Source organism: Callithrix jacchus, chromosome 16 (genome assembly GCF_049354715.1).
Source record: "Callithrix jacchus isolate 240 chromosome 16, calJac240_pri, whole genome shotgun sequence".
Taxonomy (NCBI): Eukaryota; Metazoa; Chordata; class Mammalia; order Primates; family Cebidae; genus Callithrix; species Callithrix jacchus.
In genome coordinates, this window is record NC_133517.1 from 690,093 (window position 1) to 704,407 (window position 14,315).

The 14,315-nt window shown below is 37.6% G+C and overlaps 1 protein-coding gene and 1 pseudogene across 6 annotated transcripts in view; one reads left to right on the forward strand and one right to left on the reverse strand.

The window, feature by feature from the left end:
- The window catches only part of TCEA1 (transcription elongation factor A1), a 58,245-nt gene extending 44,478 nt beyond the window's left edge, over positions 1 to 13,767 (forward strand). For all 6 annotated transcript variants that reach the window (XM_035276457.3, XM_078352450.1, XM_035276455.2 and 3 more), the window contains 3 exons: positions 2,503 to 2,649; positions 9,781 to 9,852; positions 11,896 to 13,767. In XM_035276457.3, coding sequence (XP_035132348.1) covers positions 2,503 to 2,649; positions 9,781 to 9,852; positions 11,896 to 11,904 — 228 coding nt within the window. In that variant the 3' untranslated portion in view covers positions 11,905 to 13,767. The remainder of the gene's footprint in view (positions 1 to 2,502; positions 2,650 to 9,780; positions 9,853 to 11,895) is intronic.
- LOC108588618 (large ribosomal subunit protein eL37-like) lies at positions 5,115 to 5,473 on the reverse strand (annotated as a pseudogene).
- Positions 13,768 to 14,315: the final 548 nt, after the last annotated feature.

Here is a 14,315-nt window from a genome sequence, read left to right on the forward strand (position 1 = left end):
AATTTGAAGTCACCAGATGCCTTAGCCCCTAACAAGAGAGTCCTTCAAAGTCCTTTGAGGCTTTGAAGCCAGGCATTGACTTCTCTCTAGCTATGAAAGTTCTCGATGTCACCCTCTTCCAGTTTACATCAACATTGACAACCTGTTGTTCAGAATAGCTGCCTGCATGAATGATCTTAACTAGGTCTTCTGGATAACTTGCAGCTTCTCCATCAGCACTTGCTACTTCACCTTGCATTTTACACTGTGTTACGTTCTTTCCTTAAACCTCACAAACCTGCCTCTTGTATCCTCTAACTTTTCTTCTGCAGCTTCCTCGTCTCTCGCAGCATTGAAGAGTTAGGCCTTCTTCTAGATTAGGCTTTGGCTTAATGGAATGTTGTGGCTGGTTTGATCTTCTGTCTAGGCCACTGAAACGTTTTCATATCAGTAGTAAGGCTATTATGATCATTATTCATTTGTTCACTGGAGTAGCACTTTAACTGGTGGAAGAGGCCTACCTTCTGGCTTACCCCAGCTTTCCACATGCCTTCCTTATTAAACTTAGTCATTTCTAGGTTTTGATTTAAAGTGAGAGACACGTTGACTCTTCCTTGTCCTTGAATACCTAGAGGCCATTATAGAGTTATTAATTGGCCTAACTTCAGTATTGTCATTTCTCAGGGAGTAGGTAGACCCAAAGAGAAGTAGAGAAACAGGGAAAGAGTGGAGCAGTCAGAACACACACACTTGTCAAGTTTACTGTCCTGTATGGTCACAGTTAGTGGTGCCGCCAAAACAATGATGATTTCTCAAAACATGAGAAATTACTGATCACAGATATAATAATAGTGAAAATGCTTGAAATACTGTAGAATTGCCAAAATGTGACACAGAGACATGAAATGAGCACATGCTGTTGGAAAAATAATGCCAATAGACTTGCTCAACACAGTGTTGCTGCACACCTTCAATTTGTAAAAAAAAAAATGCAGTATCTGCAAAGGACAATAAAATGAAGCACAATAGCGCAGAGTAAGAGAAAGAAAAGTAGGACTGTAGCTAGTAAAAACCAGCACGGAAGATGACCCTGGCATATTCTGTACATTTCTTGCCTCAAAACTGGAATCAGACATTCATTCCTCCAGAGATTCCTGACTTCTTTTGGGGGTGGGGTGGAGGCGGTGGTATTAGAGGCTGTAATCTGGTACTAGAGGTGCTCATTGCTGTAGTTTTACAATGTTCATAGTGTAATCACCTGACAGCTTCTTCTGTCACTGCACAGACAAAACCAATTCTCTGAGGTTGCCCTTTGCAGTTGAGGAAGCTTTATTAACTCAAGGCTGGCCATGCAGAAGATGAAGTTATTACTCAAGTCAGTCACCCTGAAGACTTGGAGATTAGAGTTTTTCAAGGATAGTTTGGTGGTGACTGTTCCTGGGTGACTAGGGAATGGGTTGTGTTGATTGGTTGGGTTGCAATCACAGGGATGTGGGAACTGGTCCTTCTGTACCTCTGGGTGAGGGGCCTGAGTTCTAGAGGGCTCAGTCTGAAAAACATCTCAGAAAAACCAATCTGAGGTTCTACAATAATAATGTTACCTATAGGGGCACTTAGGGAAGTCACATACCTTGTGCGCTCTTGCCACATGACTCCTGAGCAGTGAGGGATTTATAGAAACTACACGTACATTTTAGCAGAGTTCAGACCCTTCCCATAATCCTAATCTGGCCTTTCATTAGTCTTGCAAAGGTGATCTCAGGCTCTGAAAGAGGAGGGATCACTTTTAGGGAAGGACTGTTACCATCCTTGTATCAAAGTTAAATTATAAACTAAATTCCTCCCATGCTTAGGTTGGCCTGTGCCCAGGAATGGGAAGATAGCCAGCCTGTGACACTAGAAGCAAGATGGAGTTAGCCATGTTAGATTTCGCTCACTGTCATAATCTTTGCAAAGTCTAATGAAAATTAGACTTTAAATAATACTTAAATCTAATTTTCACATATAAGCTTTTAAGACTCTGAAAATATTTTAAGGCTGGGCACGGTGGCTCATGCCTGTAATCCCAGCACTTTGGGAGACTGGGAGGGGTGGATCATGGGGTTAGGAGATGAGACCATACTAACACGGTGAAACCCCATCTCTACTAAAAATACAAAAAACTAGCTGAACATGGTGGCGCATGCCTGTAGTCTCAGCTACTTGGGAGGCTGAGGCAGCAGAATCACTTGAAACTGGGAGGCAGAGGTTGCAGTGAGCCAAGATCTCACCACTGCATTGCAGCCCGGCGACAGAACGAGACTCCGTCTCAAAAAAAAAAAAAACAAAAAAGTAAAAGAGAAAAGAAAAAATTTTTAAAGAAATTAAACTCTTAAAAGGCCTGTGAAGAAAAGTATTAGTTTAATGCTTTTAAAACTTTAAAGGTTGATATGTGTTTTATTATTAGGCTAATCGAGCATAAAAGCATTCAGGATATATTTAGAAGGTGTCTATAAATGAGTGGTATTGCCCCCTCCCTCATAGGAAATGGCTAGTGATGAGCTGAAAGAGATGCGGAAAAACTTGACCAAAGAAGCCATCAGAGAGCATCAGATGGCCAAGACTGGTGGGACCCAGACTGACTTGTTCACATGTGGCAAATGTAAAAAGAAGAATTGCACTTACACACAGGTTTGTGATTATTTATAGATTCTTACTTTATATTAAGAATGCTTGCAATTACTGTTTTAAAATAAATAGCAAAGATAATTCCAGCATAATAGTCCCTCACTTATCCATGGAGAGATATGTTCTAAGACCCTGAGTGGATGCCTGAAACTACAGATAGTCCCTAACCGTGTATATACCGTATTTTTTCCTATACATACTACTGTTAAGTTTGATTTATAAATTAGGCATAGAAAGAGATTCACAACAATAACTGTTAATCAGATTGAACAATTATAACAAGATACTGTTATGTAAGTAATGTGAATGTAGTTTCTGTCTCCCACAACAATATCTTGTACTGTACTCACCTCTGTTCATGTGATGAGATGAAGCAAAATGAATGATGTCATCATTGTGACTAAGTGTTAGGCTGCTGTTGACCTTCTGATGATCCGTCAGAAGGAGGCTCATCTGCTTCAGGTGGTCCTGTCTCATCGAGCCCTGATGATATGGAGGATTAATGGGTAGGTAGCATATACAGTAATGCACACTGGACAAAGGGATGATCTATATCCCAAGTGGGACAGGGTAGGATAGTACAGGCTCTCCTCATGCTACTCAGAACAACGTGCAGTTTAAAACCGATGAGTTGTTTATTTCTGGAATTTTTCACTTAATATTTTTGGACCACTGGTAACTGAAACCATGGAAAGAAAGCCCGTGGATAACTGGGGACTAATTCAAGAGGAGATAAGGTTTCTTTTTTAAGTGTAAGAATGATTTCTTTAAAAAAAAATTTTTTTTTGGTGGAGATGCGGTCTTGCTGTGTTGTCCAGGCTGATCCCAATTCCCAGACTCAAATGATCCTCTCACCTCAGCCTCCCAAAGTACTGGGAGTACCAGCATGAGCCTCTGTGCCTGGCCAGAATGCTTTCTTAATACTGATTCTAGTTAACTAAAAATAAGTTGATATATTTATACTCTCATGGAAATAGTATGAAAGCTAGGTCAAATACAACTTATACAATATAAGAATGAATAAAATGACCATGTTATTTTAACAGTTCATAAATAGTTGTATTGGTTACTAGGTAAATTGTCCAGAATCCTTTTTATTTTGCCAGACTATATACTTTAAGGAAAGTCCTTCACCCTCCCTGACATGGCTTATGGGTATTTTCAGCTTACCTGGCTTCTGGAAAACTTGTTCCTTTTTGTAACACTGATAACTTACATTTATGTATGATATTCTTCAACAGCTGAAAAGCATGTTATAGTTATTACGGTTGCATGTGCTTGTGTGAAAATTGTTTTTATGACTGTCTTCATTTCATTTGCCAAATAGGTTTTTGTGCTATGTCATCTGCTGTAAACTCTAAATTATCTCCTTAAGGGACAACTTACTATGTTTCAGACTGTAGATTTGGGAAATTGAATTTTCTCAATGATAGAAAATTAAGCAAAAATACCATCACTAAACTAAAGGAGGCTTTACTTTAAAATTTTGTTGGTAGTTATGTTTGTGGTTTAAAAATTCAAAAGGTAAAAAAGGTTATAAGTAGAAAATTCCCTTCCCACTTTTGCCTGTGGCCACCTCGTTCTCCCTCCCTGGAAGTAAAGCAAGGTTACCAGTTTGTTGTGGAACTTCCTAGGTATTTTACGTGTATACATGAAACTATCTTTGTTTTCCTTTTTCTAAACACATATGGTAGAATGTTATATGAGTTTCTGCCTCTTTTTACTTTTTATAGGCATGTAATCTCCATTTTCAGATGTACTTCGTTTAACCAATCTGATGTCTTTTACCTTTTTGAAATCTCATTTATTCACAGTTGGGTATTTTCATGTTTGATTTTGTAGCAGTTTTACTACTAATTGTTACTAAAATGCATCAACATTGATAAAAAGTGGTTTGGGAAAATTCTGAGTTTGAATTGCTTTTTTTTTTTTTTTTGAGACAGAGTCTCACTCTCTTGCCCAGGATGGAGTGCAATGGCCCGATTTTGGCTCACTGCAACCTCCGCCTCCCATGTTCAAATGATTCTCCTGCCTCAGCCACCCGGGTAGCTGGGATTACAGGTGCCCTCCACCACACCCGGCTAATTTTTGTATTTTTAGTACAGATGGGATTTCACCATGTTGGCCAGGTTGGTCTCGAACTCCTGACCTTGTGACCACCTGCCTTGGCCTCCCAAAGTGCTGGGATTACAGGCATGAGCCACCATACCCTGTCAAATTACTCTTTTTTCTTTTAGCCAGGTAGAAATATCTTAGCAATAAAAATTGTACCCTAAAAATGCCATATATTAGAAAATATTAAGTATTAATAGAAAGTTATTTAAAAGCTAAAGTGTCTTTAAAATGTACAAAGTAGAAGTGATATCTAATCAAATTACAGATAGCTAAGACAAAAAGTCATAAATATCAAGTTTGTTTCTTTTAGCAGAAATAACGCAGCCTAAAGTTGAAGGCAGTATGTTTTTTTTTTTTTTTTTTTTTTTTTTTTTAAACCACAACATTTATTGCATGACTAAATCGGTGAAATTCTTAAGATGAACTGGATGCTGCAACAGCTGCCCTCTTGGGTTTAGGTGTTGTTCCTTCACGGAATCCATGCCTGAATCTGCGGTATACAATTTTTAGATGCCTCATTCGACCAGTCCCGGTAGTATTTCATCTTTTAGCCTTGGCACTCCAGTTATACTTTCTCTTGCGCTTGGCGGGGTAGCCACATTTGCCGCAGGTCGACTTCTGAAGGTGTTAGGCCTTAGAGCCGCAGCGGCGGCACAACGTGTGTGTCTTATTACGACGCTTCCCAAACATGACGTTCCCTTCGTCATCCTGCTTCTGCCGGCAGTATGATTTTCTTAGAATCGCAGTGTTCTCTTCAGACAGAAAACTCTCAAAGTTCCGCCGGGTGTGGTGAGCATCTGTAATCCCAGAACTTTGTGAGGCCGAGATGGGTGGATCACGAGGTCAGGAGATCGAAACCATCCTGGCTAACATGGTGAAACCCTATCTCCACTAAAAGCACAAAAAATTAGCTGGGCATGGTGGCAGGTGCCTGTAGTCCCAGCTACTTGGGAGGTTGAGGCAGGAGAATTGCTTGAACCCAGGAGGCAGAGGTTGCAGTAAGCCAAGATCGCACGCCACTGCATTCCAGCCTGGGTGACAGAGTGAGACTTGGTCTCAGAAAAAGAAAAGAAAAGAAAAGAAAATGCTCAGAGTTCTTATGGAAATAACAGATGTAAAAGAAATAAGTTTAACTCTTGGTTACTGTATACCCCAGAGGAGATTAAAATTTTTCCCACAGAGCAAAAGATTCATCATGTCTACTTTTGGGGCCCTAGATATCAGAATTAAGTATATGTAAAGTATAGCTGGAGGTTTCAAACCATTTTTATCTCAAGGCCTTAACTAAGCAGAATACTGCTGTTCTGAGGATGGTGCTGCTTTGTCTTCCTTTGGGCCTTTGAGTTGGAAGTCACGTTAATAGTTTACTGGTGTCATGAAGCTTTGATCTTGGAAGTGGTGATAAGCTGGGATTTTATCATCTCATACTGCATTTCAATATACCATATTTAAAATTCAGCATTGTTCGTATTTATGTTCCTGTCACAACTTAAACTTAAGAATAACATTTAACTTTAATAATGCTTTGTCATCTTCATTCAGAGAAATAACCTTTCTGGTTTTGAGACCCTTGGTTCTGGCAATTCTCTTCAGTTTAGAACTTCAGAAATTTATAAACTTTTTAAAACCCATGTTAGCTTTTTTTCTCTTTCTTTTTTTTTTTTTTTTTTTTTTGAGACAGTCTCACTCTGTCACTAGGCTCTAGTGCAATGGTGCAATCTTGGCTCCCTGCAACCTCTGCCTCCTGGGTTTAAGGAATTCTTCTGCTTCAGCCTCCTGAGCAGCTGGGACTATAGCTGTGTGCCACCTAGCTAATGTATTTTTAGTAGAGATGGGATTTCACCATGTTGGTCACGATGGTTTTGATCTCTTGACTTCGTGATCCGCCCGCCTCAGTCTTCCGAAGTGCTGGGATTACAGGCATGAGACACCGTGCCCGGCCAGCTTTTTTTCTTACTGAGTTCTCTTTTTAAGTTAAAAAAAGTAGTTGTGGTAGAATATACATAACCTCAAATTTCCCATCTTAACCAGTAAGTTTTAAGTGTACTGTTCAGTACCAGAGCATTCACAGTGCTTTGTATCCAGTCTCCAGAATGCTTTTCCTCTTGCAAAACTGAAACTCTTTACCCCTTAAACAATAACTCCCCATTCCTCCTCTGCCCAGCTCAACAACCACCATTCTGCTTTCTATCTCTCAGAATTTGACTATGCCAAGTACTTAACATTAGTAGAATTATAGAGTGTTTGTCTTACTGTGACTGGCGCCTGTTTCACTTAGCATAATGTCTGCAAGGTTTATCTGTGTTGTAGCGTATGTCAGACTTTCCCTCCTTTTTACGGCTGAATAATATTCCATTGTATGTTCATACCACTTTTTATATATTCATTCGTCTGTTGATGGACACTTGGGTTGCTTCTACTTTTTGGCTATTGTGAATAAAGCTGCTGTGAACTTGTGTGTACAGTTACCTCTTTGAGACTCTACTTCCTTTCTTTTGGTTATGTACCCAGCAGTGGAATTGCAGTAGTAACTGCTTATAGGAAATTAGGAAAATACAGAAAAACATGAGTAATAAATTTAAGTCATTCATTAAGCTGCCTTCCAAAGAGAACAGCTATCAGTATTTTGTTGTCTGCAATATTTTATGATTTTTTTCTATGTATAGTTGGAATTAAATACTGTAAAAACTATTTTATACTCTTCTTGTAACTCAGGTGCCATAATGTCAGCATTTTTATCTTTTTCCAGAGAATAGTCTATCTGAGTTGCATAACATAAATCAGTGCTATACAAAAATAATAAAAATATTTTGCTCTTTTATCTACAAATTAATTTCATAAACAAAGTATATATAACATGATAAACAAAAGTTCTTTACTTCCATCTTTTATGGCTAGAAAAATAAATTATTTAGCTGGGCGTGGTGGCTCATGCCTGTAATCCGAGCATTTTGGAGGCCAAAGCGGGCGGATCTCCTGAGGTCGGGAGTTCAAGACCAGCCTGACCAACACGGTGAAACCCCGTCTAAAAAAAAAAGAAGAAAAGAAAAGAAAAAGAAATTATTTTAATAGCTATTTAAATATGCCTCCTGTTTCCAGAGAAATTAATGTATTATTTTTTTTTTCAAATCATCCCTAACCTTTAGACAAACTTAAGAGTAGATACTGCTGCTATTTTTACATAGAATTGTAAACAGCCTTGCTAAAAAGTGGGAGTAGGCCAGGCTTGGTGGCTCACATCTGTAATCCCAACACTCTGGGAGGCTGAGGCAGGCAGATCACCTGAGGTCAGGAGTTTGAGACCAGACTGGCCAAGATGGTGAAACCCCCATCTCTACTAAAAATACAAAAAATTAGTTGGGCATGTTGGTACATACCTGTAATCCCAGCTACTTGGGAAGCTAAGGCAGGAGAATTACTTGAACCCAGGAATTGGAGGTTGCAGTGAGCCAAAATTGCACCACTGCACTCCAGCCTGGACAACAGGAGTGAACCTTCATCCCCAAAACGAAACAAACAAAACAATACAAAATAAAAAAGAAGAGTAAATTTCCTCTAGTTAGAATTGAACTTCATAAAATATGAACATTTTATAAACCCTACAATTCAGGCAAAATAATTTAATTATGACTAATCTGTAGGAATATACAATACAAATTTATCAGTCATCCGCAATTAAGAACATCTATGAATAAAAATTTTACCATGTTCAGAATAAGATTTTATTCATATTGTTGAAAGGTAGCTTTGTTCCCAGTAAATCTCTCTCCTACTATTTCTGTATATTTTAGGAGATGTTTTCAATTCAAAAAGAAGTAACATCTAGTTATTTGACTTTTTGTTTTGTTCTTGCTTGAAATTGCCCTGTTTCGGTTTTTTCTTTTCTTTTTTTTTTTTGAGACAGTCTCCCTCTGTTGACCAGGCTGATGTGCAGTGGTGTGATCTCGGCTCACTGCAACCTCTGCCTCCTGGATTCAAATGATTCTCCTGCCTCAGCCTCCCGAGTAGCTGGGATTACAGGTGCCCTCCACCAGGCGTGGCTAATTTTTCTTATTTTTTTAGTGGAGACGGGGGTTTCAACATGTTCGCTAGGATGGTCTCGAACCCCAAACCTCACGTGATCCACCCTCCATGGCCTCCCAAAATGCTGGGATTACAGATGTGAGCCACCATGCCTGGCCAATTTTGGCTTTTTGATCCTTTTCTAGCATTTTCCAAAATCTCAGGTCCTTTGCAGCCTGCCTAAACTGCTAGTCTCTGGTTATTTTTTGTTTGGTGCCATTTTTAACTTTTAATCTTGCTGAACAAATGCTTGAAGGAACCAAATACATCTGGAGTTCTCTCCCTCTTAGTTGTTTAAAACCAACAGCAGACAAACAAAAAAACCTTTGTAAGCATTTTTCTGGCTGTGTAATATTTCATCAGATGGATATACTCTTACTTTATGTTATTTCCCTGTTGGATATTTGTTTTTAATGTGCTGTTACAAAATTATACTCTTCAAACATTCTTTGTATTTTTGTGTTTTTAATTACCATCTTTTAGATACCAAGTTTCTGGGTTACAAAGAATACTGCCTAACTCTTAGAAAAGTTGTGGCAGTTATGTTTTTTAACATCTTATTTTGTAAGAGAATATTGACACATGTTTCAATTTATTCATTTCTGTCCTTCTTACTGATGAAATTGTTTTTGAGATCCAAATAACTTATTGATGAATTTTAAAAATATGTATTAGCTGTTTATAAAAAGTATAAGGTGTGACTTTAGAAGATTTTCCCACTTATCTGGGATATATTAAACAGGAAAGATAAAGAAGGACTTAGGAAAGTGAAGTTTGGAAATATGTGCTCTGTTGACATTATTTAGCTTATTTGAACTTGTTTCTGACTTTTATTCATTTTATTGTGGTACCATCATATGTATTAAATATTCTATATTTTTATGTATAGCATTTTTATTTGGGTGGGGTTTTTTTTATAGTACTGGAAAAAGTATATTTAACTTAATTTTACTGCAGGTGCAAACCCGTAGTGCTGATGAACCAATGACAACATTCGTTGTCTGTAATGAATGTGGAAATCGATGGAAGGTATGGACCCTCTTGGATTCATATTATACTCGCTTATAATAGAATGATTTCTTCTGGTCTTTTCATAGGTCCATCTAGATATCTAAATATATACAGATATGCTCACACTATCCAGTACTCTGGTAGTCCCTACTTGGAATATACTATTCTGTATCCTACTAGAAATAAAGGGTATTAACTTGACTTTACTACCTTTATTTGTTTTGGTGCAGGAAAGAGGGAGTGAATCTTAGCTGTTTAATTATTATATCACTATCCTATATATCCTATATTCATTACGTTGTTATGACTCTTTTACTTCCAGAAAATCTGTACGTGTTTAATTACTTGTTTCAATAGATTTTGATTTTGGAAAAAAAAATTTTCCCCTTGTTGAAATCAAACCCAATGATTTTAGTGTTTATTTTAGAAATTACGGATGAGCACTGATGTGGTTTGTTAGGCTTTTCACTAAGCCTTCATATTGGCTGTGTGCTCTTGAAATTAGTCCCACACAGGCAAGCTTATATTATTTAAATGATTCATTCTTGAGTGATTTTGTGAACCAAAAGAATAGAATTTAAATTTGGGAAAAGAAGTACACATCAGGATTAAAAACATTTTAATTATTATCGTAGATGTGAATGATAAGGGCAGTGAGGTTCAGAGGCCTCCGTGGTAGGAATTTAGTCTCTGGGATCATACAGACTGATTTTGAACTCTCTTGCCACTTCCCATTACTGCGCTTAATTGTTCTTACATATTAAATGTGAATAGTACCTTTCATTTCCAGTCGTGAAGAGTAGAGATAATATATTTAGTGTGCCTGATAATTGTTGCTGTTCTAAAAATGCTGGCTATTTTTATTAGTTTTTCTGAAGTTTGTACAAAATTCTTTTGTTTTTCATTTATACTTACATAGACTTTTCAGTTTAATGCTTTTTGAAGTATTCACTTAGCTTAAAGCATTTTCTGAAAATCAGAAGTTAACTAGAAACCATGAAGTGAACTAGAAGCCATTTGGGCCAGAGTCCCAAACCATATTGAGGATATATATTTGGCTTCTTCAACAACTCCACTTTAAAGGATTGGGGCCAGTACCTATTTTATTTATTCTTTTTTTTTTTCTTCTTTTTTTTTTATTAGAGTCTCACTCTGTTGCCCAGGCTGGAGTACAGTGGCACTGTCTCCGCTCACTGCTGCCTTTGCCTCCCAGGTTCTAGCAGTTCTTCCTCAGCCTCCCAGGTGGCTGGATTACAGGCACATGCCACCACACCCAGCTAATTTTTGTATTTTTAATAGAAACAGCGTTTCGCCATGTTGGCCAGGATGGTCTCAATCTCCTGACCTCAGGTGATCTGCCTACCTCGGCCTCCCAAAGTGCTAGGATTACAGGCTTGAGCCACTGTGCCTGGCCCAGTACCCATTTTATTACATACAAAGAATTAGTTCTGAGCTGGAAAGATTTACTGCTATTGAAAGTGTCTTCATGGCTTGAAACAGTATTTCCTCCCCTTCTGAGGTTGCAGAAGCTGTCCTTGGTCTAGGAGAGGGACATTCACCTTCTTTTTCAATCCTGTTGAGCAAATTTGGCCTATTCTCTTGGATTTGTTTTGCATGATGGATCATTTTTATTATGGTGACGAGATGTGCAGTGCAGTTTGTTTTGAATACATTCGGTTTGTGACACAAGTTTTGACATAATACTTAATTGAATTTAAGGAAGTTCAATTTAGGATAGAAAGCTGATGCCTAGGGTGTGGCATATTTTAGCAGTTCAAATTTGGAATGGTTAACTTTTTTACCTTTGAAACATTATAAGGAGGTATTTAATAAACATGCTAAAATTGTTTTATACAAGTTCGTTAGTGACATGTTCCTAGCAGTTCTAAGTTGGAAAAGTTAGACACTTAAGATAGGTGGTTTTCATGTGTGAAAAAACACAGCATGTTTTTTAAAAATGCATCTATTTTCAAAGCAGTATCAGGTGAGTGCTGTATCAAATGCAGAATGTACCTTATTGGTATTTAAAGGTCTCACAAAATGTTTTTTCTTTTTTGACAGTTCTGTTGAGTTGGAAGAATTGGCAAAATATCTGGACCATTAAGAAAACAGATTTTGTAATTAGCTTTAAACTAGGCCAAGCAACTAGTTTTCCTGCAAATCAGATTTTTAAAGCAACATACATCCCTTGGGTTAGATTTGGTTTTGACCTAACACGTCTTCCTTAAATGCCTTCTCAGTTTCAGATCTATAAGGAGACTATATAATAATTGTATGGTATCTGTTTTAAAACATATTTTTCCATGTTTATAAGTAACTTGATATTAAACTTTTATCAATTAAACTTCTGGCAATATTTTTTCTTTTTCTTTTCTTTTCTTTTTTTTTTTTTAAGACAAAGTTTTGCTCTTGTTGCTCAGGCTGCAGTGCAATGGCACGATATTGGCTCACTGCAACCTCTGCCTCCTGGGTTCAAGCGATTCTCCTGCCTCAGCCTCCTGAGTAGCTGGGATTACAGGCCTGCACCACCATGCCCAGCTGATTTTTGTATTTTTAGTAGAAATGGGTTTCACCATGTTGGTCAGGCTGGTCTCGAACTCTTGACCTCAGGTGATCCACCTGCCTCGGCCTCCCAAAGTATTGGGATTATAGGCATGAGCCACCCCACCCAGCCAATGTTTTTTCTTTCTTAAAGCAAAATATACCTTAACATTTCTTTTTTTTACAGTGTGAAACATACACAGTAGAAATTCTGTTATTAATACATGAATGAAAATACATTTTCTTCCGTATTGGCTTGTAACTACAAATATTAAAAGAGGAGAAAAGTTAATATAATTTTAGGTTTACCAAATATGGTGTGTATTCAAATAATACTTGACCAGCTTATCTAAAGTGTACATAATATTTGAGCTAGCTTATGAGTTTGATTTTAATTATGTTTGCAAGCTTCGAATATTAGATATTATTTTTCATCTGTAACCCTTATCATTTCTTGTACACGTTATATTACTTGTTCTTAATAGATTTTACTTTTGGGAACAAGACTTTGTTGAGATCAGTTTGGTTTTGCAGTTAATTTACCTGTTTGACTTTATAATGTGTTTTAGTTTTGCAGAAGAATACTGTTGTAGTTTAGAAGGCTTTTCATAAATCCCCTCACAGGTGAAGATGAAAATTTCCCACTATTTTTTTCCCCCGTAGGAAGACATACTGGAAAGAAAATGTTTAGCATCTTAGTATGGTGTAGCTGTTGTAAACAGTTCATGATTCGATTTTGATTCAGAAATCTATACTGACCAAGGATTAATCTTAAGGATTGTGTAAATCATTAATTCTGTGGTCTTTTCATGTGGAGATTGATAGAAAATATTTTTGTCTTAAGTCTTATTTGCTGACTTTTTCTGTCAATGAGTGAGATTATTGAACAAACTGAACATATGGGCTATTGCAAGGAGCTTTACAGTACAGATGTTACAATTAAGTTCTTCTTCTTGTTAAAGTGTGTACCATTTTTTTCTGTTTGGAGTAAGACAAACAGTTTTTACGTAGGTTCCTTAGGGTACACTTGCTCTAGCACTGTTTAAAGGCCACTGTTGCAAAGTCTGCATTTTATGCTGATTCATTCTGCCAGGCAACCGTAGAAAGACCTCCGTACATGCTTTGCACTCTCCTTTGCTCCCTTTTTCCAGTCTCTTATTTTGTTGTAATACAGAAAGCAGCATTTTAAAATGTCCATGTTAAGGATTGGGCCACCGGTACCAACCCACCTCTATGTTGTCAGTTCATAGTTGAAGATTTTGTTTTATCATTTCAAAACTAAAGTACATTTTTGAAAGAATGAGTTTCAGAATAAAATAATCTCACTTTTAAATTAAGTAATCTATTTTAAAATTTGTAATTCAATAAAGTTTTTTTTTGTTGTTAAACATATATCACATTGTGTCATTTTATTTAGACATTGAAGCTTGCTTTATCTTTTGTTTAACTACACATCCCCTCTCCCCTCAGCTGCTGAGGTATTTCTAAATTACAGTTTTAAGTGAAGCCTGGTCTTCAGTAAAAACTAGTAGTCAGCAGTTCCACAGACTTGTCTTTTCCTGGTCCTCTGGTAATGGATGCAGTGGCAGGTTCTGAGTAAATATGTGAGCGCATCCCATGTGTAAACTTAATTTAACGTGAGACCAAACTGTAAGTCTTGCTACTGGAAAATACTAGCCTTTTTTTTTTTTTTTTTGAGACAGTGTCTTGCTCTGTCTCCCAGACTAGAGTGCAATGGCACAATCTCAGCTCACAGTAACCTCTGCCTCACAGGTTCAAGCAATTCTCCTGTCTCAGCCTCCCAGGTAGCTGGGATTATAGGCGCCTGCCACCGCGCCCTGCTAATTTTTGTATTTTTTAGTAGAGACAGAGTTTCACCATGTTGATCAGGCTGGTCTCCAACTCCTGACCTCAGGTGAGCCACCACGCCCGGCCCAGTA